Source organism: Sebastes umbrosus, chromosome 19 (assembly GCF_015220745.1).
Source record: "Sebastes umbrosus isolate fSebUmb1 chromosome 19, fSebUmb1.pri, whole genome shotgun sequence".
Classification (NCBI taxonomy): domain Eukaryota; kingdom Metazoa; phylum Chordata; class Actinopteri; order Perciformes; family Sebastidae; genus Sebastes; species Sebastes umbrosus.
Genome location: NC_051287.1, coordinates 2,655,537 through 2,680,751, shown reverse-complemented (window position 1 = coordinate 2,680,751; position 25,215 = coordinate 2,655,537). Strand labels below are relative to the sequence as shown.

At 37.5% G+C, this 25,215-nt stretch overlaps 3 protein-coding genes across 5 annotated transcripts; 1 reads left to right on the top strand and 2 right to left on the bottom strand.

Moving 5' to 3' along the window:
- The first annotated feature begins 1,893 nt into the window (after positions 1-1,893).
- eif2b1 (eukaryotic translation initiation factor 2B, subunit 1 alpha) lies at positions 1,894-9,700 on the top strand. 2 transcript variants are annotated; one of them, XM_037753273.1, is made up of 9 exons: positions 1,894-1,997; positions 3,346-3,447; positions 4,133-4,269; positions 5,630-5,758; positions 7,072-7,184; positions 7,280-7,348; positions 8,697-8,772; positions 9,301-9,426; positions 9,516-9,700. In XM_037753273.1, exons 1-9 carry the CDS (start codon positions 1,985-1,987, stop codon positions 9,669-9,671), a joined length of 921 nt encoding a protein of 306 aa, XP_037609201.1. In that variant the 5' UTR covers positions 1,894-1,984; the 3' UTR covers positions 9,672-9,700. The 2 variants fall into 2 exon arrangements, with proteins under 2 accessions (XP_037609201.1, XP_037609202.1); XM_037753274.1 differs by having other exon boundaries at positions 1,899-1,997; positions 5,642-5,758; positions 9,516-9,671.
- On the bottom strand, positions 9,693-17,361 carry ddx55 (DEAD (Asp-Glu-Ala-Asp) box polypeptide 55). The gene is made up of 14 exons (XM_037753272.1): positions 17,121-17,361; positions 16,978-17,028; positions 15,507-15,593; positions 15,303-15,394; positions 14,895-14,957; positions 13,504-13,653; positions 13,225-13,414; positions 13,070-13,152; positions 12,827-12,958; positions 12,647-12,739; positions 12,154-12,268; positions 10,880-11,048; positions 10,001-10,290; positions 9,693-9,916 (listed from the first exon to the last, which is right to left on the bottom strand). The coding sequence occupies exons 1-14, from the start codon at positions 17,226-17,228 to the stop codon at positions 9,737-9,739; spliced, it is 1,803 nt and encodes a 600-aa protein (XP_037609200.1). The 5' UTR covers positions 17,229-17,361; the 3' UTR covers positions 9,693-9,736.
- A 2,589-nt stretch (positions 17,362-19,950) lies between these two features.
- tmed2 (transmembrane p24 trafficking protein 2) lies at positions 19,951-23,894 on the bottom strand. Of its 2 annotated transcripts, XM_037753014.1 has the most exons (5): positions 23,525-23,894; positions 22,176-22,368; positions 21,967-21,984; positions 21,539-21,646; positions 19,951-21,446 (listed from the first exon to the last, which is right to left on the bottom strand). In XM_037753014.1, exons 1-5 carry the CDS (start codon positions 23,702-23,704, stop codon positions 21,322-21,324), a joined length of 624 nt encoding a protein of 207 aa, XP_037608942.1. In that variant the 5' UTR covers positions 23,705-23,894; the 3' UTR covers positions 19,951-21,321. The 2 variants fall into 2 exon arrangements, with proteins under 2 accessions (XP_037608942.1, XP_037608943.1); XM_037753015.1 differs by lacking the exon at positions 21,967-21,984 and having other exon boundaries at positions 23,525-23,891.
- Between the last annotated feature and the right edge of the window lie 1,321 nt (positions 23,895-25,215).

Genomic DNA, 25,215 nt, shown 5'->3' with positions numbered 1-25,215 from the left:
AAACTTAAGACTTACTAAACAATTAAACTGATACATAGCTAAATAATACACATAAATGAAGTGAAAGGATAAATGAAAACAAACAAATATTAAATTAAATTAAGTAACATCATTTTTTAATAGTCGTGTATCACAGCTGTTATCCTGCACTATATTCAGATTTAACAGTTTTCTTCATCTCCTTGTATTTCTATATCTTGTACTTTGTACTTTGCACAACTAACTTTTTTACTGCCTTTTTACTAACATGTTTTTGCACTATGGAACTGTGATGCTGGAAACTTGAATTTCCCTCGGGATCAATAAAGTTACGATCTATCTATCTATAAAACATTTCAGTTTATATTAAATAAATAAATAATATGTCATTTTATATATATATATATATATATATATATATATATATATGTATACATAATAAACTTAAGACTTAATAAAAAATTAAACTGATAAAAGGCTAAATAATACATATAAATGAAATGAAGGGATAAATGAAAACAAACAAATATTAAATTAAATTAAATTAAGTAACATAAAACATTTCAGGGGTTAATATAAATAAATACATAAATAAATAAATAAATAAATAAATAGTGACTTAAGTAAAAACATTAAAATGGGAGCACAATCTCACCGTTTCACTAGCCTTTTGCTGAAGTTATTGTCTGTGTAGGTTGATATAAAGAAATAAATAGATAAATAAATAGATGAATAAATAAATAAATAGATAAATAAATAGATAAATAGATAAATGGATAAATAAATAGATAAATGGATAAATAAATAGATAAATAGATAAATAAATAGATAAATAGATAAATAAATAGATAAATAAATAATCAGTAACTTAAGTAAGAACATTAAAATGGGAGCACAATCTCAGCGTTTTACTAGCCTTTTGCTGAAGTTATTGTCTGTGTAGGTTGATATAAAGAAATAAATAGATAAATAAATAGATGAATAAATAAATAAATAGATAAATAAATAGATAAATAGATAAATGGATAAATAAATAGATAAATGGATAAATAAATAGATAAATAGATAAATAAATAGATAAATAGATAAATAAATAGATAAATAAATAATCAGTAACTTAAGTAAGAACATTAAAATGGGAGCACAATCTCAGCGTTTTACTAGCCTTTTGCTGAAGTTATTGTCTGTGTAGGTTAGTATAAATAAATAAATAAATAAATAAATAAATAGATAGATAAATAGATAAATAAATAAATAAATAAATAATCAGTAACTTAAGTAAAAACATTAAAATGGGAGCACAATCTCACCGTTTCACTAGCTATTTGCTGAAGTTATTGTCTGTGTAGGTTTATATAAATAAATAGATAAATAGATAAATGGATAAATACATAGATAAATAGATAAATAAATAGATAAATGGATAAATAAATAGATAAATAGATAAATAAATAGATAAATAGATAAATAAATAGATAAATAGATAAATAGATTAATAAATAGATAAATAAATAATTAGTAACTTAAGTAAAACATTAAAATGGGAGCACAATCTCAGCGTTTCACTAGCCTTTTGCTGAAGTTATTGTCTGTGTAGGTTAATATAAATAAATAAATAAATAAATAAATAGATAAATAAATACATAAATAAATAAGTAGATAAATAAATAAATAAACAATCAGTAACTTCTCAGAGTTTCACTGGTCATTTGCTGAAGTTATTGTCTGTGTCCCAAATATTCCCGACAGCACCTGAAGAGGGCATGACGTTCTGGGCGGAAGGAAACGTGCTGCGTCATCTCTCCGCGACACGTCAACACGCAGCTGTGTACATCCTCATGTGTTGTTAGTTAGTTCTATTAGTAGTATCAGTAAACAGCTGTTAGACAGAATAACCCTTTACAGACACACTGAAGCGGATAAACCTTTACAGACACACTGAAGCGGCTCTTCTGGCAGCTTTCTGAGAAGAAGTGTAGCTGACGTTGTTGATTTAAAACAGAACATGAATGAAGAAGGTGAGTAGTCTCAGCTTTCCTCTCATCATCATCATCATCATCATCATCATCATCATCATAACTATAATAATGATAGTTAAAGCTAGTGATGGAGAGCTGAAGCTTCATGAAGCTTTGAAGCTTTCCAGCAGATTGGTTCAGAAAAGGGTTCATTTCTTCTTCTGCTTCATGTGCACAATAAACCACCTGATGGCCAAAGAGTGTAAAACAGGCAGATATAGTATATATACAAATAATAATATTTCTTAATATAAGGAAAACTAAAATATAATAAAACTAAAATCAAACTAAAATAAAATAAAATGACATTTCACAGGCTTCCCTTGTTGTAGTTGAGATTAAAATAAATAAATAAAAGCAGTGGTAATAAAAACAGTAATAGCAGCTATATATATTTAAAAAAAAACTATATATAAAACATATAGAAAGAGTAGTAGCAGTGCTTAAATTTGAATTTACACATTAGATAAGATAAGATCAGATATTCCTTTATTAGTCCCTCAGTGGGGAAATGTACAGCAGCAAAGGGGATAGTGCAAAAAACAAGATGCATCAGCTAACACAGTAAAAAAGAGCTAAACAAAGTGTAACAAAATATGAACCATTTAAAAAGAAGGAAGTATAAAAATAGGAGCAGTATATACAGTATTGACAATAAACAGACTATTAACAAAATTGCACAAGTGGAAAATGAAATTTCACCTGAAAATATTGCACAGTGTGATGATTAGTAGTAATAATGATAATGATATTGCAATTATATTATATATATGAAATCTATTCATATAGGATTAGCATTTGTGTTGTAGTTTGTTGAGGTTTAGCTCAACTTAACTACTTAAATTTAATCTGCAAAAATAAATAATTAAAAAGACATTTTGAATCCTAACAACATTATTTCACAGTGCAGAATTGTTTTAAACTTAAATACATTTAATCAATTAGAAATAGTGTCTGAAAAATCACACATTAAATTCATAATGGCTGACTTCCTGTTGAGTTTTGGGCATACCTCCAAGAGGCTTTTTTGTGTGTCTCCACATCTTACATCTGTCTGCCAAATTTCATACATGTAGGTGAAATCAGGGCGAGGGGCTCAATTTTTCCAACTTTCTAGGGGGGCTAGCGAGTCATTTTGAAAACAGCCAAGCCCAAGACCCTTAAAATATCAAATCTTTCACCGCGTCTGATAAGTGTGCCAAGTTTAACAACTTTTTGAGCATATTAAGGTCCTCAAAAAGACAATTAATTTGCCTGAATAATAATAATAAACACTACAGGTTCAATGGGGCCTTCGCTGGCCCTTATAATAATAAGTTATTATACATGAAGTGTGTTTCTTCTGCAGAGCTGGTGGAGTACTTCAGGGCTCAGATGAGCAGAGACCCAGACATGGCCTCTGCTGTGGCCGCGATCCGCACTCTGCTGGAGTTCCTCAAGAGAGACAAAGGTGTGTGTTCGTTCATCATCTTCCCTGTTGGACCAGCGGTGGAAGAAGACTGCAGTGAAAGTAGTTGATGTTTAAATTAGTGCTCATTTTGACCCCTTTATCTAAATTATATACTGTTGGGTAGTTTAGGGTCGTCTAGATCAGGGGTTAGCTCCTCTCCAGTGGCTCCCTGTGGATTTATTAAAAAGGGAAATGAATAACTGATTTTTGTTTATATTTTCATTTTTATTTATCATTGTTGTAGGTCTATGGTATGACTTTATTCTCGTAAAGTTATGACTTAATTCTCGTAATATTACGCCTTTTTTCTCGTTAAGTTATGACTTTATTCTGGTAATATTACGACTTTTTTCTCGTAATATTCTGACTTTATTGTGTAAATCTCAGATGTTTTTTCCCTCAATGTGGCCCTAATACTCCGTAGTACATTGTCTCTTTGACCCTCACTGCATTAGACTTATATACAATATACTTAGACTATAAACTGTGTTTCCTTCATCACGATGCTCACATGTTTTGCGGCTCCAGACAGATTTCTTTTTTTTTTTTTTTTTGCCTAAAATGGCTCTTGACAGTAAAGGTTGCTGACCCCTGGTCTAGAAGGTAAAAAAAATCATAATCTAGGGGAGTAAAAAGCCGTCTCCTGTGTTTTTAGTGAACCACAACCTGCTTTTGCCCCCTTCAGGTGAAACGATCCTGGGCCTGAGGGAGAGCCTGACGGGGGCCACAGACCGCCTGACAGGAGTGGACTCCTCTGTGGCTGTGTCCTCAGGAGGAGAGCTCTTCCTGCGCTTCATAAGTCTCACATCGCTGGAGCACGAGGTGAGTGGTGTTCCTGTGGACACCACCGTGCACCCAAACAGATAGTCCACACATCCATCCGTACATTTTGTGCCGCTTATCCCGGGTTGAGTCACAGAGGCAGCGGGCTAAGCAAGGTAGTCCAGACGTCCCTCTCCCCAGTGTTACACCCACCGCAAGTTACGAGCATAAGGAATGACAATCAAGAAGGTAACGTTAAAGAGTAGAAAGCTTCATATTCTCCCACCTTAACCTAATCGCTGTTTACTCCCCAGCTCTACTGACAGGGCAAGGGCTGAGCTCCACACCGGTTCACACTGCAATCAGTACCTTTTTACACGCTCAGCGAATTAACACATTCAAAAGTCACACGTGATGAAGTTCACACCTTAAAGGGACTGTTTGTAAGAATCAGAAATGTCTTGTTAACAGCGACACCTGTGGCCGTTAAGTCAACGAAAGTCAGTGTCTTGTTGCTCGTGCTTGTGCTCGCTCTACATAGACATGAAGGAGCATCAAGGAGACACACGTCAGCTAAAAGCACAATATCACTCTATATTTCAGCTGCTTGGCAGTAATGTTAGCTGACCAGACCAAGGTCTCTCCATGAATCAATGCTGATCCTAGTGTTGGCTTTTCCTGCCTCAGCCTCCCGACCGCGGCCGGAGGGAACAGGGGAGACGCCGGAGTTTTGGTCGGAGACGATAATGTTTCTCTCTGCGGAGCCCCGTCACTTCACAAGACACGGGAAACCTCTGTTGGTCTGGAGGAGCTGCAGCAGTTATTTCTGCACAAACGTCCACTGAACATTCACTAGATATTCTCAGAGCTAAACTAACTCTTCTGCAGTGTGGAGTGAGCAGCATGCACGTGAGAGACTCCGGTCCTAGAGACCAAAGCTACGGTCTCCTCCGCGTCCTCCGACCGCGGCCAACACTGTTTAACAGACGGGCTTCACTAGATACAACCAAGAGGTTTAGGTGCTTCACTGGAGTTTGTGTTGGAGTCTGAGTCTGAACAGCAGAGCCACACGTGAGCGCGCATGAGACACCAACCTGGATTGATTTGTACGTGTAAGAAGTTACAAACAGTCCCTTTTAAATATTTGCTTTGATTTAAAAAAAAAAAATCTAGGCTTGAGGGAAGAGTGAGAGGACGGGGTATTCAGTTGGGTGCAATCTGCAACCTCACCACTACATGTCGCCAAATCCTACACAATGTACTTTTTAAAATGTGAAAAAATATTTTTGTGAGCCTGTTTGCTTGATTGAGAGTCGCCACAGTCTGTCTCCTGTTTGATCAGATTATGACTTCTCCTAGATGACAGGAGAAACACTTATATGTCTCCAGAATGTGTGATTACGAGGCAATCTAACTTTAGTTCCTCTGTCAGGATCTGTCTCGCTGTAAGAAGGTGATGGAGGAGAGAGGGGAACTTTTTCTAGAGAAGATCTCAATGTCCAGGACCAAAGTGGCTAAGCTCTGTCACACCTTCATCAAAGACGGCGCTGTGAGTTTTTATTTTACATGCATGTTATCTACTGGTATCATATGAAACTATAAAACCTGATGAATCCATCAGTACCAACCATGTCAGACTAGCTGATCATGAAGGAGGTTAAATAACGCTCCAAAGTTGGGCTACATTTTGGCGAGGAAAAACTGTCATGTCCATTTTCAAAGCGGTCCCTTGACCTCTGACCTCCAGATGTGTGAATGTAAATGGGTTCTATGGGTACCCACGAGTCTCCCCTTTACAGACATGCCCACTTTATGATAATCACATGCAGTTTGGGGCAAGTCATAGTCAAGTCAGCACACTGACGCACTGACGACTGTTGTTGCCTGTTGGGCTGCAGTTTGCCATGTTATGATTGGAGCATATTGTTTTATGCTAAATGCAGTACCTGTGAGGGTTTCTATTAAATACTTGACAAACCTCCCTTTAAGGTGCATTTTGAATAGATAAAAATGTGTGATTAATTTGTGATTAACTATGGACAATCGTGATTAATCGCGATTGAATATTTTAATCGATTGACAGCCCTCATATATATAAATAATATATATTTAAAATAGTGCAGCAGGAGAACAGCTTGTAAACATAAACATAAATAGTATAATATATATATATATATGTATATATATATATATATATATTTATATATATATTTATGTATATTTATATATATATATATTTATATATATAAATATACATATATATATATTTATATATATATATGTATATTTATATATATATTTATATATATATTTATATATATATATATATATATATTTATATATATATAAACGATTATTTTCATTATCGATTATTTTCCCGATTAATCTCGATCAGTTGTTTGGTCTATAAAATGTCAGAAACCGTCAAGATGACGTCCTCAAATGTCTCGTTTTGTCCACAACTCAAAAGATATTCAGTTTAATGTCATAGAGGAGGAAAGAAACCAGAAAATATTCACATTTAAGACGCTGCAATCAGAGAATTTACTTTTTGTTTTCTCTTAAAAAATGACTCAAACTGATTATCAAAACAGTTGGTTGATTTAATTTAATAGTTGACAACTAATCGATTAATGAATGCCGCTTTAGACAGCTTCAGTGTAATCGTTGTTGTTCTACTAGCAGTCTAAAACTGAACTGTTGTGGCTGAAGGTCGTCGTTAACCTCCAGAAAGACACGTAGCTGTGAGTTTATAGGATTTCAGCTGAGATATATGCAGACATACAGTACACTGTTTGTACAGCGCACACAGTATTTAGGCAATTCAATGACTAATTGTCTTTAAAAATGTTCCTCTCCCAGAAAATCCTGACTCACTCGTACTCCAGAGTCGTCCTCCGGGTGCTGGAAAAGGCTGCAGCTGAGAAGAAGCGCTTCTCTGTCTATGTGACTGAATCGCAGCCGGACTCGGCCGGGTGAGTGAACAGTGTCAGTGTCAGAAAAACACACACACACACACACACACACACACACACTCTCACTGAATCAGATGTTTTCTTTCTTTATTCAGGCGACAGATGGCAGACGCCCTGAGAAAACTCAATGTTCCAGTGACAGTAGTCCTGGATGCAGCTGTGGGGTAAATACATGTGTTATCAAGTTACAAGAAAAGCACTGTCAGATATCGTTAACTTTAACTTTAGTTGGTTTCTGCATGATGACGCTGCTGCGTGTACTGTATATATACATCCTTATAGTCGGTGTAATAACATCACATACAGTGACTTAGATGGCGGTCGGCGTGAAGCAGACAGTATGGAAGCTAAGCAACGTACTGCTTGTTAGTTCAGATCCGAAAGTCACACAATAACACAAACTAACTAACCGATGGATGCAGCGGTAGAGCAGCAACTCCATGTTCTGAGAGGTCAAATTACTGTTTTTGTGAATGGAGTCTGGTGGCTTTGAAGAGAGCGATATAACTGCTTCAGTTCCCCGTCAGAAAGGGCCGTCTGACGGCGAGGTAAAGGGCTGTCTGACGGCGAGGTAAAGGGCTGTCTGACGGCGAGGTGAAGGGCCGTCTGACGGCGAGGTGAAGGGCCGTCTAACGGCGAGGTAAAGGGCCGTCTGACGGCGAGGTAAAGGGCCGTCTGACGGCGAGTTAAAGCCGTGAAAATATTCTAAATAGAGCGTACACTTAAAGGGACTGTTTGTAACTTCTTACACATATAAATCATTGCTGGTCGGTGTCCCATGCGCGCTCGCGTGTGTCTCCGCTGTTCAGACTCAGACTCCAACACAAACTCCAGTGAAGCACCAAAACCTCTTGGTTGTATCTAGTGAAGCTGTTAAACAGTGTTGGCCGCGGTCGGAGGACGCGGGGGAGACCGTAGCTTTGGTCTCCAGGACCGGAGTCTCTGCTGTACTCTGCTCCTCTGCCTGCCTTCACTCACACACCGCGCTCGTTCTCCACCTCTCACGTGCATGCTGCTCACTCCACACTGCAGAAGAGTTAGTAGCTCTGAGAATATCTAGTGAATGTACAGTGGACGTTTGTGCAGAAATAACTGCTGCAGCTCCTCCAGACCAACAGAGGTTTCCCGTGTCTTGTGAAGTGACGGGGCACCGCAGAGAGAAACGTTATCGTCTCCGACCAAAACTCCGGCGTCTCGCCTGTTCCCTCCGGCCGCGGTCGGGAGGCTGAGGCAGGAAAAGCAGTCCCTTTAAACTGAATTTGTTTTTTTCTGCTTCTCCCATCTTCAGCTGCTTGACTTCCCCGTCAGACAGCCCTTTCTGACGGGGAACTGTAGCCGTTATATCGCTCTCCTCAGTGCTAGCGTTCACATTATTCATAACCTTATTGATTAGCTTACTGTGGAAACATACGTCAGTGATTTCTGCTAACGGCTGAGTGGGCGTTTCCATGTGATATAAAGGATGCAGATGGAGCTGCCCTTTAAACAGGATGCTTTTGTTATTTTCCACAGGTATGTCTTGGAGAAAGTAGATCTAGTTATTGTCGGTGCAGAGGGAGTCGTTGAGAGCGGAGGAATCATCAACAAGGTGAGTTTCAGTGAATCATCAGTATCGCACAATAATAATAATAATAAAAAGATGATATCATCCAGCCAGATCATAAAGTGGGCATGTCTGTAAAGGGGAGACTCGTGGGTACCCATAGAACATTCACACATCTGGAGGTCAGAGGTCAAGGGACCCCTTCGTAAATGGACATGACAGTTTTTCCTCGCCAAAATGTAGCCCAACTTTGGAGCGTTATTTAACCTCCTTCATGACAAGCTAGCATGACATGGTTGAAGTGGCACATGAGGAAGGAAATATATTAAAAAGCCTTTATTATAGCGGCTAAATCATAAAAAAAACAAAACATGTTTCAGTCTTGACGAAGCCCTGACGAACACTTACAGTAGTCAATAACTAGAATACTATAATAAAAACGTTTTAATATATTTCCTTCTTCGTTTGCCACTTGTTTTAATATTTGTAATATTTCCTTCCTGTCGACTCAAGTACCTCAAAATAGTTCCTTTGCGACACAGAGACCTGAATGTTTGACCTTTGCTGTTGCAGATCGGCACTTATCAGACGGCCGTGTGCTCCAAAGCGCACAACAAGCCCTTCTACGTCGTGGCAGAGAGTTTCAAATTCGTCCGCCTCTATCCGCTCAACCAACAGGACGTGCCTGATAAATTTAAGGTACGACTTCCAACGACAGAGAATTTCACACGTAGACCTGTTTTGTGTGTTCAGTTTCTTTACTTCAAGTCTTCTCCTCGCCTCCACAGTACAAAGCAGACACGCTGAAGACGGTCCAGAACCTGTCGGAGGAGCATCCCATGATCGACTACACGCCTCCCTCCCTCATCACCCTCCTCTTCACTGACCTGGGAGTCCTCACCCCGTCTGCTGTCAGCGACGAACTCATCAAGCTCTATTTATAACTCAATAAAATCATCAAAGGGTGAACAAATGTCAAAGGTTTAATTACTTTTTACAAAACAGCTGATCACACGACCTCGTTGCCTGAGCCGCCGTGCGACGGTCCTTCTGTGTTGGGTTTGGACTTCAGTCCGCTTGTTATCTGCTTCTCAAAGTCCTCCTCGGTGATCTGACCTTTCTTTAGCTTCTTGAGGATGCGAGTGTCTTTTAAAAGCTCCTTCATGTCTTCATCGTCCGGGTCAGAGCCCTGCAGGCACAGAGAAGATAAAAGAGTTATAAATAAATCCAGCCCACTCTGTGGTTTCATCAAAAGATCTGGAGTGAAACTTACCTCATCGTGCTTCCTCTTGGCGGTCTTCTTTCTCTTGCGTTCCTTCTTGGTCTTCTGTTTCGACCAGGCCTTGTTCTTGATGAAGCTCCTTCTGGGAACGGGCTCCTGCTCTTTCAGCTCGGCGAGCATCTTCTTTCTCTGCTTCTGCCGGTTCTTGTCCTTGTAGCGGATGGTCTCCGTGTCCACCGTCGTCGGGGTGAAACCGGGGAGAAATCTTTTCCCCCTCAGCTCCGGCATCTTCGGCAGGCGAAGGAGCGCAAAGCCGCGGGCTAAGGTGGCGAGGTCCAGATCTGGAGAAAGGAAATGCAGCACAAAGTGTTACGTTTGTTTGTACTAGGGCTGTCGAAATAAACGCGATCACACGTTAACGCAAATTTGTTTTAACGCCAGTAATTTCTTTAACGTAACTTGTGATTATTAGGTTTTAACAGGCTCAATTTTAAAGCTGGAGTGAAGATACTGGTATCATAGGAAACTAGAAAACCTAATGAATCCAATTGTCGTGAAGGAGGCTGAATAAAGGGGAGACTCGTGGGTACCCATAGAACCCATTTTCATTCATATATCTGGAGGTCAGAGGTCAAGGGACCCCTTTGAAAAATAGCCATGACTGTTTTTCCTCGCCAAAATTTAGCGTAAGTTTGGAGCGTTATTTAACCTCCTTTTGAACAAGCTAGTCTGACATGGTTGGTACAAATGGATTCATCAGGTTTTCTAGTTTCATATGATACCAGTATCTTCACTCTAGCTTTAAAACTGAGCCCGCTACAACCTAAAAATCACAAGTTGCGTTATTATCACGTTTACTTTGACAGCACTAGTTTGTACTTTATGCACACTGCAGATCATCACTGCGGATCTAAGATGTAAAGTTCTCACCTTTGACCCTGAAGATGAGGCTGCACTCGTGTTTGGCGTAGGCCTGGACGTACGACACGAAGGCTCTCATGCCTCGGTCAAACATGGCTCGGTCTGCCAGAGACAGGGCCTTCACTTTGGGCAGCACATCCACGACTTCACCTGTGAGGACCTTCTTCTGGAGCGGGCACTGAGGGAACGACACAAGACGAGTGTCCGCTTTAAAAAGTCATCCTCCGTAACAAATAGTCAACAGTCGTGTTTCCATTCAACTGTCAAGCATCAAAAACCAACATGAGAATTAGGAGCGATTCCATCAACCGGTTTGGAGCGAATAAGCTCGGCTACGGCGTAGTTTCATCAGTAGTTGCCGCTATAACCGACGCATGGCTGTAATCTGCCAGTAAACGGAGTAGAAGAAGAAGTAGAGGTTGCGAACCGGAAACAAAACAAAGTCGCCATGGCAATCAAACCATCTACGAGAGAAAAACGAAGAGAGGTCTTCAGGAATTCGCTTCAATAGTTCTTCCATGTCAGCTAGCATTGGTCATGTTTCATGTTGTCCGGAGACTAAGACGATATAAATGGGTTTGTTTTGGCCGGTAAGATGCACTCGAACACACCGCAAAGACGACAGCTGACGGCCAGTTAGCACGTACGTTCTGCGCCTGCGTGAGAGGAAATAACTCTCCACACCAGCAGGCGGCGGTAGTCTGTATTCATCATTCAAAAAGGGGAAACGGGAAGAGCGAGAACGGCGGATATACAAGCCGTTGTTATGATGCGTAAATGAAACAAAGCGGCGTTTGACGACTGTTTTCACACCGCTCAAACTCACCACTTAGCTTCATTCCAGATGTTCATGTCGCTGTGAAAACATCGGTGTGTTGGAATGATCAGATGAGATGAAAAATTCTGTGTTTGTCCTCTTGACTTTACTCGTTGGCTTGTTTTCCTCACGTCCATTTCTCTTCTCGTGCACCGATTCCTTTAAGCTGAACAGCCAATCAGAGTGATTTCTCTCACCGACGGGCTCCGTCGCAAATTCGACATGCTGAATCGGCAGAAAAAACGCAGACTAGAGCCGACGGTGCGGGACACACCGTAAAAAACTAGGCCAACAGACGTTCACTGATGTCCCCAAACTGTCCGACTAGCGACCGTCGGCTCGGTGTGTCGGGACCTTTAGTCGACTAAGAAGTCGTTTTTCATGCCGAATGAGTTATGAGCAAAAAACTAAAAGTGACGGTTTCAAAACTCAGGCTTTAGGGAAATTTGCTAAATAATGAACTCACTTTCTGGTTGATGGATAAAAAGTTGACGTAGGACTCCTCCATAGGCAGCAGAAAGACGAGGGCGCTGCCCTGATTGCCGATTCGTGCTGTTCGTCCACATCGATGAACAAACGCACTGAGACAAAGACAAAAGCAAATTAAATACAGCCGAGCGTTTGCAAAATTAGAATCATGACACCTCCTTTATTATTAAAATTAAGGCTTAGCACTAATCTAATAAATCATTCTGTAATTTATTTAGACTCAATCCCACATACGCCGTCCTGCTGCCACAAATACTCACTAGAGCACCACATGTGGATTAATCCGCCGCTGAAAATAGTCCCCATCAAATGCACTAAAATGCATAAAAACTACAGAGACCAGGAACTTATTTAGTCTTTTTTTTAATTATATTTGATCTGTTTTTAAATAAATTAAAAACACTTTTATTATAATAAATACAGCATTTCTATTTTGAAGCGGTTCTGAAGGTTACATTTTGCTCACTGACCTGGCACTGCTGGGAGGATCATACTGCAGCACCCAGTTAACATCAGGGATGTCAATACCTCTGGCCATGACATCTGTACACACCAAGATCCCACTGCAAAGACAACAAAACAAACAGTCATACAGTGCAGATTATACAAAACCAGATTTATCGTAGCTGCACATGCACACAACGTTTCACCTCTTCAGGGCCCGGAAGTCGGCAAAGATCTTGTTGCGTTTGTTTTTCATCTTTCCGTGGATGCAGTGGACAGCGACCTTCTTGACCAGCGTCTCCAGAGCTCGACCGTAGTACTCCACACATGCACACGTACTGATGGCGAGATAGGAACATGTCATCTCAGTCAGTAACTGCATAAAAGTGTGAGTTAACAAAACGTACAAGTTTAATAAAAACGTACAGTGTCCGCCCGGTTCAACATACCTGAAGAAGACCAGATGCTTCTCCTGCTTGTGTTGCCGTAGAAACGCCACCAGGTTGTTGAACTTGTTCTCTGATCTACATATCTGAAATGACAATCATCTTTGTGTCATAACATTTTGATTTTGGGGTTGATTGATGTGAAACGGTTAACTCACGGTGAAGTAGTTGAGGAGTCTGGATGGTGTTTTCTGGACGACGGAGGCAGCCACGCCTTTCTCTTTGACCGTGATGCGTACCGGGTTCCTGAGGCCAGCCCTCACCAGCTTCTCCAGCTCCTGAGTCTGAGTGGCTGAAAACAAGCCTGTTCGCCTCTGTTTAGGCAGGTAGCCCAAGATGGTGTTCAGACTGGACACACAGAGACACACAGACTCTGTTAGAAAATGAAAATACGTTATCTATCTGGAGAACTCCGCACGCTGAGCTCATTTCTCTACCTGGCCTCGAAACCCATGTCGAGTAGTCGGTCGGCCTCGTCGAGAACCAGCACGTCGAGACTCTTAACCGAGCTGGCCAAGTCCAGACCGTCGGACTTCCTCCTGAACATATCCTCCAGACGGCCCGGCGTCGCAATCACAATGTGCGCCCTGAAACACGCAGACAGATATAACACTCGTCCTGGTAGCTCAGAGGTTTAACATACTGACCGGGTAATTCATCCCCCCGTTCAAGACCGTTTGGTCTCTATTTGTTTTGTCAGAGCATTTGATTATTGATTACTGTCGCAATGAGAATTTCAACAAATATAACAAAAAATGTTGTTGAAGAAGATTACCAACTCTAGCTTTAATCAACTGAAAAAAAATTAATCGGCAATTATTTATTTTTCAAGTAAAAACATTTGCTGGTTCCAACTTCTTCAAATGAAATCCGCCATTTTACTAATATTATTTTACGGATATTTTACTAATATTTTTCAGACGTTTTTCCAACATTTTACTAATATTTAAGTGACATTTTACTAAAAATTTTCAGACGTTTTTTCTGACATTTTACTAATATTTACTTACTTTTTTTCCTCTGACATTTTACTAATAATTTTCAATCTCCTTTCGGATATTTTACCAATGTTTTTATTCTGACATTTTACTAATAGTTTTCATACTTTTTCTTCGGATATATATTTTTTTTTCAGACCTTTTGTCTTTTAGTATATTTTACTAATATTTTTGCAGTCTTTTTACTAATACTTTTCAGACTTTTTTTCAGATATTGTACTAATATTTTTCACAGATTTTACGTATATTTTTCAGACCTTTTTACAGACATTTTCCTAATATTTTTTCAGACTCATTTCCAGATATTTTACTATTTTTTTCAGATATTTTACGTATATTTTCCAGATTTTTGGGGGGATATTTTCCTAATATTTTTTCAAAAATTTTACAAATAATTTTGCGACTTTTTCCCCCAAAATTGTATTAATATTTTTACAACATTTTACAAACATTTGTCCATATTGTTTAGGCCTCCTTTCGTTCGTTGCATGGCATGCCCTCTATATCACCTCTTTAGTTTATGCTATCTAATAAAAGGCAAAATGAGGCCCCCAATTTTCTTCTTTTTTTTTTTTACAAGAATAGTTACGCTTGTAGCAGAAAAGGGGAAAAGAAAAGGTACAGAATAACCCTTTTCAACCTTGACAGGGAGGTGAGGAGCTAAATCAGACACACCTGTGAGCTGGGGGAAGGGGAAAACTAACAGAGGCATCATGGAGGAGAACAGAAAGAGGAGTGAGTGGCTAAATGTTTGATTATGGACATCTTCACACGTATATAAAAGTAAACAACTCTAAAGCTCACTAATTAAACATATATCTGGTGCGTACCCTTTATCCTTGAACTTCTCCACATCCTCTATCGGGTTGGTGCCACCAATCAGTAAAATCTGCCTGAAGAACAAAAATAAATGAAGCATTTTAATTAATAAAAACAAAAATAAAAAACATGATTATTTGACACAAAATGGAGAAAATGTTTCTAAGAAAGGTTAAGATATTGTCATTTCTAACATTTCCAGTGATATTGGTGCTTTAAAGAGTCATGTTGGTCTATTGCTAGTATACTAAAGTCTTAAACACATTTTTTTTGACAATATAATCTCGCTTTTTCTGGAGCTTTCATCCGCATCTCAGCAAGTGGACCTTGATTTAAGAGTTTTTAACTACAGTTTAAAAGGTCAGGTTTGTTCTTTGTCTCCTTGGATTTAAATTCCTTTTCAGTGACATTGTACTCACGTAAACTGTGGAAATTTCTGAAGGAACTGCCCCATCACTTCGCTGATCTGAAGGGCCAGTTCTCTAGTGGGAGTGACCACCAGGGCACCGACCTGCAGAAAAACAACAGAGCAACCCTCTCAGGATCCAGGAGATTTCAAAGCTCCACAGTGAATGTAAAAGTTCCAGATGAATGTAAATCCTGAGCTTTGGTTTCATCCTCACCTGCATCTTCTTCAGCTTTTCTTCTCTCTTCAGGAGCAGCTCTATAATAGGAATGACAAAAGCAAGCGTCTTTCCGCTCCCGGTCACCTACAATGATAACGACATTCAGTGAGCTGCACCGGGAAATGCTGAAGAAAATAGGAAATGGTCCTAGATTTTGGTCCAGAAGATCAGGGATCAATAGTCTACAGCCTCAACAGTGATTCAATTCATCAATTAAAAGGAAATTAATTGTCAACTATTAATTTTTTCAAGTAAAAGGATTTGCTGGTTCCAACTTATAAAATGAAATCCAACATTTTTCTGACATATTTACTTTTTTTCTTCAAATATTTTACTAATATTCTTCTGACATATTGCCTATATTTTTCGGACATTTTACTAATATTTTTGGGGAATTTTTTATTTTCCGATATCTTACAAATATATTTCCCAGACACTTTTTCTGATATTTTACTAATATTTTTCTGATATTTTATTAATATTTTGTCAGACATTTTACTAATATTTTTCAGACTTTCTTTCTGATATTTTACTAATATTTTTTCAGAGATTGTACTAATATTTTTAGATGTTTTTATGATATTTTTTCAGATACTTTACTAATATTTTTTAGACTTTTTTAAAGATATTTTACTAATACTAATCAGTCCATTTAATAATATTTTCGGACTCTTTCTTTGGATATTTCACTAATATTCTTTCAGACATTTTACTAACATTTTACAGACTTTTTTTCAGATATTGTACTAATATTTTTTCAGAGATTGTACTAATATTTTAAGATGTTTTACTAATATTTTTCAGACATTTTACTAATATTTTTCAGACTTTCTTTCTGATATTTTACTAATATTTTTTCAGAGATTGTACTAATATTTTTAGATGTTTTTATGATATTTTTTCAGATACTTTACTAATATTTTTTAGACTTTTTTAAAGATATTTTACTAATACTAATCAGTCCATTTAATAATATTTTCGGACTCTTTCTTTGGATATTTCACTAATATTCTTTCAGACATTTTACTAACATTTTACAGACTTTTTTTCAGATATTGTACTAATATTTTTTCAGAGATTGTACTAATATTTTAAGATGTTTTACTAATATTTTTCTGATACTTTACTAATATTTTTTAGTCTTTTTTAAAGATATTTTACTAATACTAATCAGTCCATTTAATAATATTTTCGGACTCTTTCTTTGGATATTTCACTAATATTTTTTCAGACATTTTACTAATATTTTAAGATGTTTTACTAATATTTTTCAGATATTTTACTAATATTTTTTAGACCATTTAATAATATTTTTCGAACTTTTTCTTTGGATATTTTACTAATATTTGTCAGACATTTTCGGGGGATATTTTTCTAATATTTCTGCATGATAATTTAAGCATGAAGTGTAAGTACTGAAGTACCTCAACACTGTACTTATTTTCAGGACCTGAGTAAATGTACTTACCGCCTCAGCAGCCACATCTTTGTTGCTCAGGAACAGCGGGATACAAGCAGACTAGAAGTAATAATAATAATGATGACAGTAAATCAGATGCTAGTTGACTGAGCAGTGGTTTTAGATAGAGGTGTTTAAAGTGATAAAGTTACCTGTACAGGTGTCATGTGAGTGAAGTTGACGTCATTGAGTGTTTGTAGAATCCCCTGGTTGAGTTGAACCGGTAAACTGTCCCACGTCCCGTCCGTCGTGTTGTCCATGTTGTTGTTGTTGTTGTTGTTGTTTAGAGGAGGAACATGAAGCAGAGTTTGATGCTAACGTTGTTAGCCACCGCTCGGCCAACTCTCCACGCTGCTCCTGTTTCCTGTTTCCTGGTGCGCTGATGTTTACAACCCGGGTGGGAACTGAAGCGCTGTTACGAGTATCGTTCCGCGTACGAAAGCATTTTCCTTTTTCGTTTTCTTTCTGTATTTTATTTCCATTTTATTTTTGGATTTTTGTAATTGTCTGATTTGATCTCAGTGCAACTCTGAAACGTTTTTGCAAGTTTTTGCAAGTTTTCTTTCTAACGATAAAGATATCTTTGGGTACTTTTTTCAGATTTTACTAATGTTTTTTCTGATATTTTCAGACTTTTCCCCCAACATTTTATTAATATTTTCTCAAGATTTTACTAATATTTTCCCAACATTTTATTAATATTTTCTCAAGATTTTACTAATATTTTCCCAACGTTTTATTAATATTTTCTCAAGATTTTACTAATATTTTCCCAACATTTTATTAATATTTTCTCAAGATTTTACTAATATTTTCCCAACGTTTTATTAATATTTTCTCAAGATTTTACTAATATTTTCCCAACGTTTTATTAATATTTTCTCAAGATTTTACTAATATTTTCCCAACATTTTATTAATATTTTCTCAAGATTTTACTAATATTTTCCCAACGTTTTATTAATATTTTCTCAAGATTTTACTAATATTTTCCCAACATTTTATTAATATTTTCTCAAGATTTTACTAATATTTTCCCAACGTTTTATTAATATTTTCTCAAGATTTTACTAATATTTTCCCAACATTTTATTAATATTTTCTCAAGATTTTACTAATATTTTTAAGACATTTTTTATATTATGAATTGGTAATTTTCTTTGTCACTTTGTTAATGATAAGAAACTAAATATATTTGGGTACTTTTTTTTCAGATTGTACTAATATTTTTTTCTGACATTTTACTAATATTTTCAGACTTGTTTTCCCCCAACATTTTATTAATAATTTTCCAACATTTTACTAATATTTTTTACGACATTTTTCTATTCGGGATTTTCAAATGGATTTGATGCTTTTCTTTTTCTTTTTTCTATTCTTTGCTTTTCTATTAATGATAAGAAACTGAATATCTTTCGGTACTTTTCAGATATGAATAATATTTTTTCTGACATTTTACTAATATTTTTAAGACATTTATTTTATGGATTTTCAAATGGATTGATAATTCTCTTTGTCACATTGTTAATAATAGGAAACTAAATATCTTTCGGTACTTTTTTCAGATTGTACTAATATTTTTCTTTACATTCTATTAATATTTTTCATACTTTTTTGGAGATATTTTATGTTTTTTTCTGAACAAAATTGTACTAATATTTTTTCTGACATTTTTCCAATATTTTCAGACTTTTTTCCAAAGATTTTATTAATATTTTCCCAACATTTTACTTATATTTTTTACAACATTTTATATTGGGGATTTTCAAATGGATTTGAGGCTTTTCTTTCATACTGTTAATAAGAAATTGAATATCTTTTCGGTACCCTTTTTTTTTCAGACATTTTACAATTGTTTCTTACATCTCACTCATATTTTTCACTTTTTCCTGACATTATCCTAATTTCCTTTTGCAATTTTATTAATGTTTTTCTATAATTTGTCTAATATTTTCAGGCTTTCCCATTTTACTAATATGTTTTCAACATTTTATTAATATTTTCCAACAGTTTACTTATATGAAAAGAAAAGGTACCGAATAACTCTTTTCTACCTTGACAGGAAAGGAATTCTGTATGAATAATTATTACATTTAATAATTACTATTATATTACAGTAGGCTGCAAATCCTGCATTCTCTTAAACTATATTTACACTTAAAGTATAAATGTTAAAAGTACTCAATGTGCAGAATGCCCCCTTCCCCCCACAGTACTATATTATTACAGATGCATTAACATGTAATGTTTCTCACTTTATATGGGTAATCTTTAATAATACATCATAATTTACGAGTTGATCATGTTTTGGATGTAGAATCTCAAAATACAATGTAACTTGTAAGTTGTCAAATAAATGTACTGTAGTAAAAAGTACATTATTTCTCTCTGAAATGTACTAGAGTAGAATTACAGAGGAGTAAATACTTGTGCACACAAAACTGTGCTTGTGTAGGCTACAATGCTCGAGTAAAAGTACTTGGTTACTTTCCACCACTGCAGCTCTTTGACTTAAGTTAAAGTGGCAATTGTAAAAACACTATTACAACACCTTTTACACGTAAAAGCTCTGCTTTTATCTTATCAACAATATTCTATTGCATTATAATATAATAGTCTGGAATTAATTTTAAACTGTACACGTAGAGAAGCGTGTGTGTTACTTTAGTATCATTAACAATCATCAGCACTCTTCAACAAGTTGAGTCACATTCTTGAACCCTTCAGCAGTTTAACTTGTCAAACCAGGAAAAACAAGTGAAACAAATTAAATAATTAGATTAACGGTGGCTCAGTTCCAGCCGTTACTACAAGGCAACGCAGCAATATTCCTGCCGTCGGCTGTAAAAAAACATCTAATATCAACTTTTAGTTTCTCGCTTTCCTCCCCGGTCATGAGCTCCACCCAGTTTGAAAAACACTGAAAATTCAATATCGAACTTGCTCAATAAGACATTACCACCTGTTTAAAAAGACATCCAAGTAATTGTACAGAATATTGGCTTTATTATGAAACCTGGGGCTTTTTTCCACAGACAACCATTCTACATTTGTACAGATCCATTTATCAGATTTCGTTGTTTTTAAATCACAAAAAGGAGAGACTGTGTACAGAGCAATTTACCCGCCAGAGCTCACCAAAGATTGTTTTTAATACAAAACTGGAGCATATTCAGTGACATGCAACACTTGGGATGTGAAGCTACTGCCTTGGGCGTAAGTTTTTTTTTTACCTTGATGGGGAAAGAAACAGGTAAAGATATTAATTTAAAAGGCATCATCCAAACAGTTGCATGTCACAGGACACGCTCCAGGGAAAACAAACGGTTCAAAATTGTATACAATCATAATTTAAAATCCCTAACCCCAACAAAATAACTATAATAGAAGCAACTAAAGCACACAGCAGTCATTAGGTGTCAGACCCCCCACCCACTTGCCCAGCCTCAATCAACATGTAACATGTATTTCAGTATTCCTCTACACTTTGCGTTGGAGTTTTACTCCAAGTAGTTCAGTTTAAAATCCAACCCGACCTCAGCTCTTCAAGGTTTTACTGCTAAAGTGGAAGTTTTCAAATTTAAGTGTAAAAATTAAATCAACCTGTGGACTCTTAGGCCAAGAAACCACTCGCCTGTTGCCATTTTCTGAACTACGTAGGGAGTCGCACCTGCAAAAGATGTCCACTGAAGCCCCCCTGCCTCCCCCGCAGCATGGATCGCTATGAATCAACAGACCGAGCTAGAAGCTGTACAGTTTCCCTTAAAGACCAGCTGCAGTGTAAATCCTTCAGGTATTTAGATGCATTCATCAGGAGTGCAATTTGTTGTTTGAGAGCATAAACACAATGTACAGATATCACATATCACATATCCGCCTTGTCTGACTTGGCTTAGACACTGGGAACAAAACCTCCTGCATCTCAAGTCAAGATGCTTTGTTTTCATGTTTATCATTTCAAAAGGGTCCCATTTAAATCTTTATATTCTCCTGTGGAGACTCCACACATGCCTACACATTTATGTGCACGTCTAAGTCTTTTTCATCAGACTGCCTTTCGGCAAGTAATTTGTACTTAACTGTAATTATTGAACAATATTGGACAAAAATAATCTGTTAAACAAAAAAAAGAAACTGACATCTATTCCAGAATCTTTTGACCATTCATTTCAAACAAACACTAATTTATAACATTTATAAAGAAGGAACCGAATAGGTAACAGGAGAACAAAACATCTCAGATCCAATCATATGTAGGCTTTACTCAAATCTGCCAGTCTCATTTCCAGAGTGTAAATAACTGTCTTGGTGTTGGAGAAATCAGTGGAGGACACAGAGGGATCATTTCATCGCACTAAACCACTCGCCGTACTTCAAAAAATCTCTTCAGGTAGTAAATCTGTCCAAGTGTCATTGCCACCAGAACCAGAGCTTCAAAGAACGACCACAGCACCACTCTGCTGTTTGTGTTGTCGTTGACTAGAAAGAAAGAAGAAGAGACAGTTTTTGAATTTCCACTTATACAAGTAAAATAGTTTATTGGTACGTGTTCTCATTGGCTCTGGACTCACTTGCTCTGTGTATCCTCTCGCGAACCTCCATGTACTCCTGCTCGTGCTTTACAGCCGTCATAGCAACCGCCAGCTCGTTGATCATCTCCTCCAGCTTGTTTTGGTGGGCTGAAACAGGCAAAAGTACTCATCAGTAACCGGTCACAACGGGGTTGATGTGCACAAAAGAAACATGCATGCAATACATGCATAACAGTTTGGCAATTGTGGCTTATGTCGCAGGTGATGTCGTCCCATCACCAGAGACATTTATAGATCAATCATATTCTCGCTGTGCAAATAGTCAAGCCATTCACAAACAATACAACTTCCTATGTATTGTAGAAATGCACAATATTAGTTTATACTATGGAAACAACACTGGTTAGAGAAAACTCTGCAGTGCATAACAAACTATTTCACAACAGAAGTTTTGCCCTGTGCCCTACCATCCCAGCTGTCACCACCTACAAAGAGGAACAGAGTGCCCAAAATAAAGTCAAAAAGGGAAAGAAACTATCACAAACATTGACACAAGATCAGCAGAATACAGATAGAAAAACTGGTTTGCACTCTGCATGATCTATGTGGGAAGAAGCTAATTTCTCTTTTGATACACAGGCATATGAATAAACCCCCACATACGCCCATCATGTACCTTCTGTCTCCATGTCCTGGCCTTTGGGTGCCTCTCCGATATCAATGGTGAACATGACGATCTTGGGCGTCATGGTTGACATCTTGTTGCTGAAGCAGAACTTGTAGGTTCCGTCCATGTGTGCCGCCACCGAGTACTTCCCGCTGGACTCCCTGTCGCCTTTGTAGATCTGCTTACCGTCAGGCCCTGTTATCTGGGAGGGACACAAGAAAACAAAATATATTAGGGGGTGGCTGTGGCTCAGAGGGTAGAGCAGGTCATCCACCAATCGGAAGGTCGGTGGTTCGATCCCCGGCTGCTTCGGGTCACATGTCAATGTGTACCTGAGCAAGACACTTAACCCCAAATTGCTCCCGCAGGCATAGCCATCGGTGTGTGTGAATGAGTATTTACATTAGATCCTGATGGGCAAAGTTGGCACCTTAGCAGCCTCTGCCATCAGTGTGTGAATGAATGGTGACATGTAGTTTAAAGCACTTTGAGTAGTCGATTAGAGTCCATTTACCATTAGTAAAGATTCAACACTTTTATTTGGCATTTGCTCAGGATCAAGTGTACAAGGGGTGTACAAGAGCATTGGGATTATTGTGTGGATCTCTGTCCAGGAAAAAAAAGAAATACAATAAAATGTGTGCATTATAATAAATAAAAAGAGACTGAGGGGTGGTAAATATGTACATATATATATATAATAATAGATCACTAATGTATGACATAAATACATGATGGCTGTTGTAACATATGGCAGCAACAATCTGGGTACACAAAACACTCAGCTGCTGGTTAAATCACAGAAAACAAGATTTATATGTTGTGTTATATAAAATAAATATTATTTATCACATATATAATATTATAAAATAAATTTATTTTTTTGTGATTTATTGTGAACTAACAAAATACATTTTATTTTACTTAAAAAAAAAAAAAGTATTTTATTTTTAAAAAATAAAATGAAATTTATTTTATTTAAAAAAATAAATTAAAATGTATTTTGTTAGTTAATTCACAATATTGACAGTATTTGGTCTTCAATTAAACATCGGTTTCCTCCTGTCTCAATAACGTTGCACTTCCTGTATCCTTATGAATAATTAAACTTACATTATCACGCACTTTGATAACAGAAAGCTGGCCCAATAATAATAATAATATAATCCAGATGTTAAGATGTTTAAATGAGTTCATAACAGAGATCAGAGTTCTCCTGATGTTCCGCAGACAGACGGAGGAAGCTAACGTTAGCTCGCTAGCAGAGGCCTACTGGAGCATGATCTCATATGTGAGTTAAAACACTCACACTGAATCATGTTAGTTTAGTACTTTATGATCTAAATGAAGTGTCTCACCTCCACATCGATGTCCAGGAAGCCTCCTTCGGCCACCTCGAACATGAGGCCCATCTTCGTGCCGGAGTTGACCCGCTCGTAGAAGCACTCCTCGGCATGGGCGTCTATGCTAACGAAGTAGCCGGACGCGGTGGCTGACAGCACGGCCAGCAGCACAACCAGCTCCGAGGCTGTAAACATGGTGCTGGACGGGTTCTATCGGGGGTGTTACAACAGGGAGAGTGTGGAGGTTGTTCCTGGGGGGTGCTGGCTGCAGTGTGTGTCTGTAGGAGAGCAGGATGTCGGTCTGTGAGAGGAGAGGAGCCGCTCCAGACTCGGCTGACTGTCTTCTGGTCTTCTGCTCTCGGACTGCCACGTACGGGCTTAAACGGAGAGCGGAGAGGGACAAACTTAAGAGAGTGCGCGGCGCAAAAACATACTGTCATAATAATAGTAGTGGTGCTGTCAAAATGTTCACTTTCTAACATCATTCATATGGAAAAAATAAAGATATTTGATATATATAAAAGAAATAGGACTATATTCTATTGCACATGGTTTAATGATGGAACACAGACAGTTGGCCAATTACTTAAAGGTCCCATATTGTAAAAAGGGAGATTTTCAGGTCTTTCACATTATAAAGCAGGTTTAAGTCCTATATAAATACTGTTAAACTATCAAAACGCTCAATACACGGAGAAACACACACAGCCCGTATTCAGAAATTGCACGTTTGAAACAAGCCGTTAGGATTTCTGTCCATTTGTGATGTCACAAATATACAATATTTAGACCATTACACGGTTTTAAACGTACACATTCTAAATGTGTGCCAGTTTATTTCCTGTTGCAGTGTGTGTAAATTTCATCAGCTGACAGGAAGTAAACATGGACCCAAACTGTTGCCTAGCAACGCAATGCCGTTGCAATTCCATTGAAATGCCCTAAAACGGAGCGTTTCAGACAGAGGGTGAATACAGGCATATTCAGGTCGACAGTATGAGGAAAATAACGTTTTTTTTTAACATTACAGCATGTAAACATGTTCTAGTAGAAACACAAAATACAAGTATGAACCTGAAAATGAGCACAATATGGGACCTTTAATAAGAATAATTATAATCCGTGTATCACAGCTGTCACCCTGCACTATATTCAGTTTTAACAGTTTTCTTCATCTCCTTGTATTTTTATATCTGGTATATTTTTTTTGTACTTTGTACTACTAACTTTTTTACTGCCTTTTTACTAACATGTTTTGCACTATGGAACTGTGATGCTGGAAACTTGAATTTCCCTCGGGATCAATAAAGTTACTATCTTTCTATCTATCTATCTATCTATCTATCTATCTATCTCATACGAATAGCAGACAAGACGAGTGACAGTCAGAAACGAAGCAGCATATAAAGTTATGGAATTCTGGAAATTATAAGGTTTAGTATAATTATATTGAATAATTTAAGTGATATATGTGCGCACACACACTAATCATAGGTCAAAACTGCGCTAAATTTGGCTGAATTCTAAAAGGCAGAAGTGCTACAATGAAGAGCCATTTGGGAGCCGAAAGAGCCGACTCTTCTTGGTGAGCTGAGCCAAATGATCTGACTCACTAAAAAGAGCCGGAATTCCCATCACTACTGACGACGGCGTTGTTTTATGGTTAAAGCGGCACAAGGCGGTGAGCGGCGGAGCGGCAAAGCGGA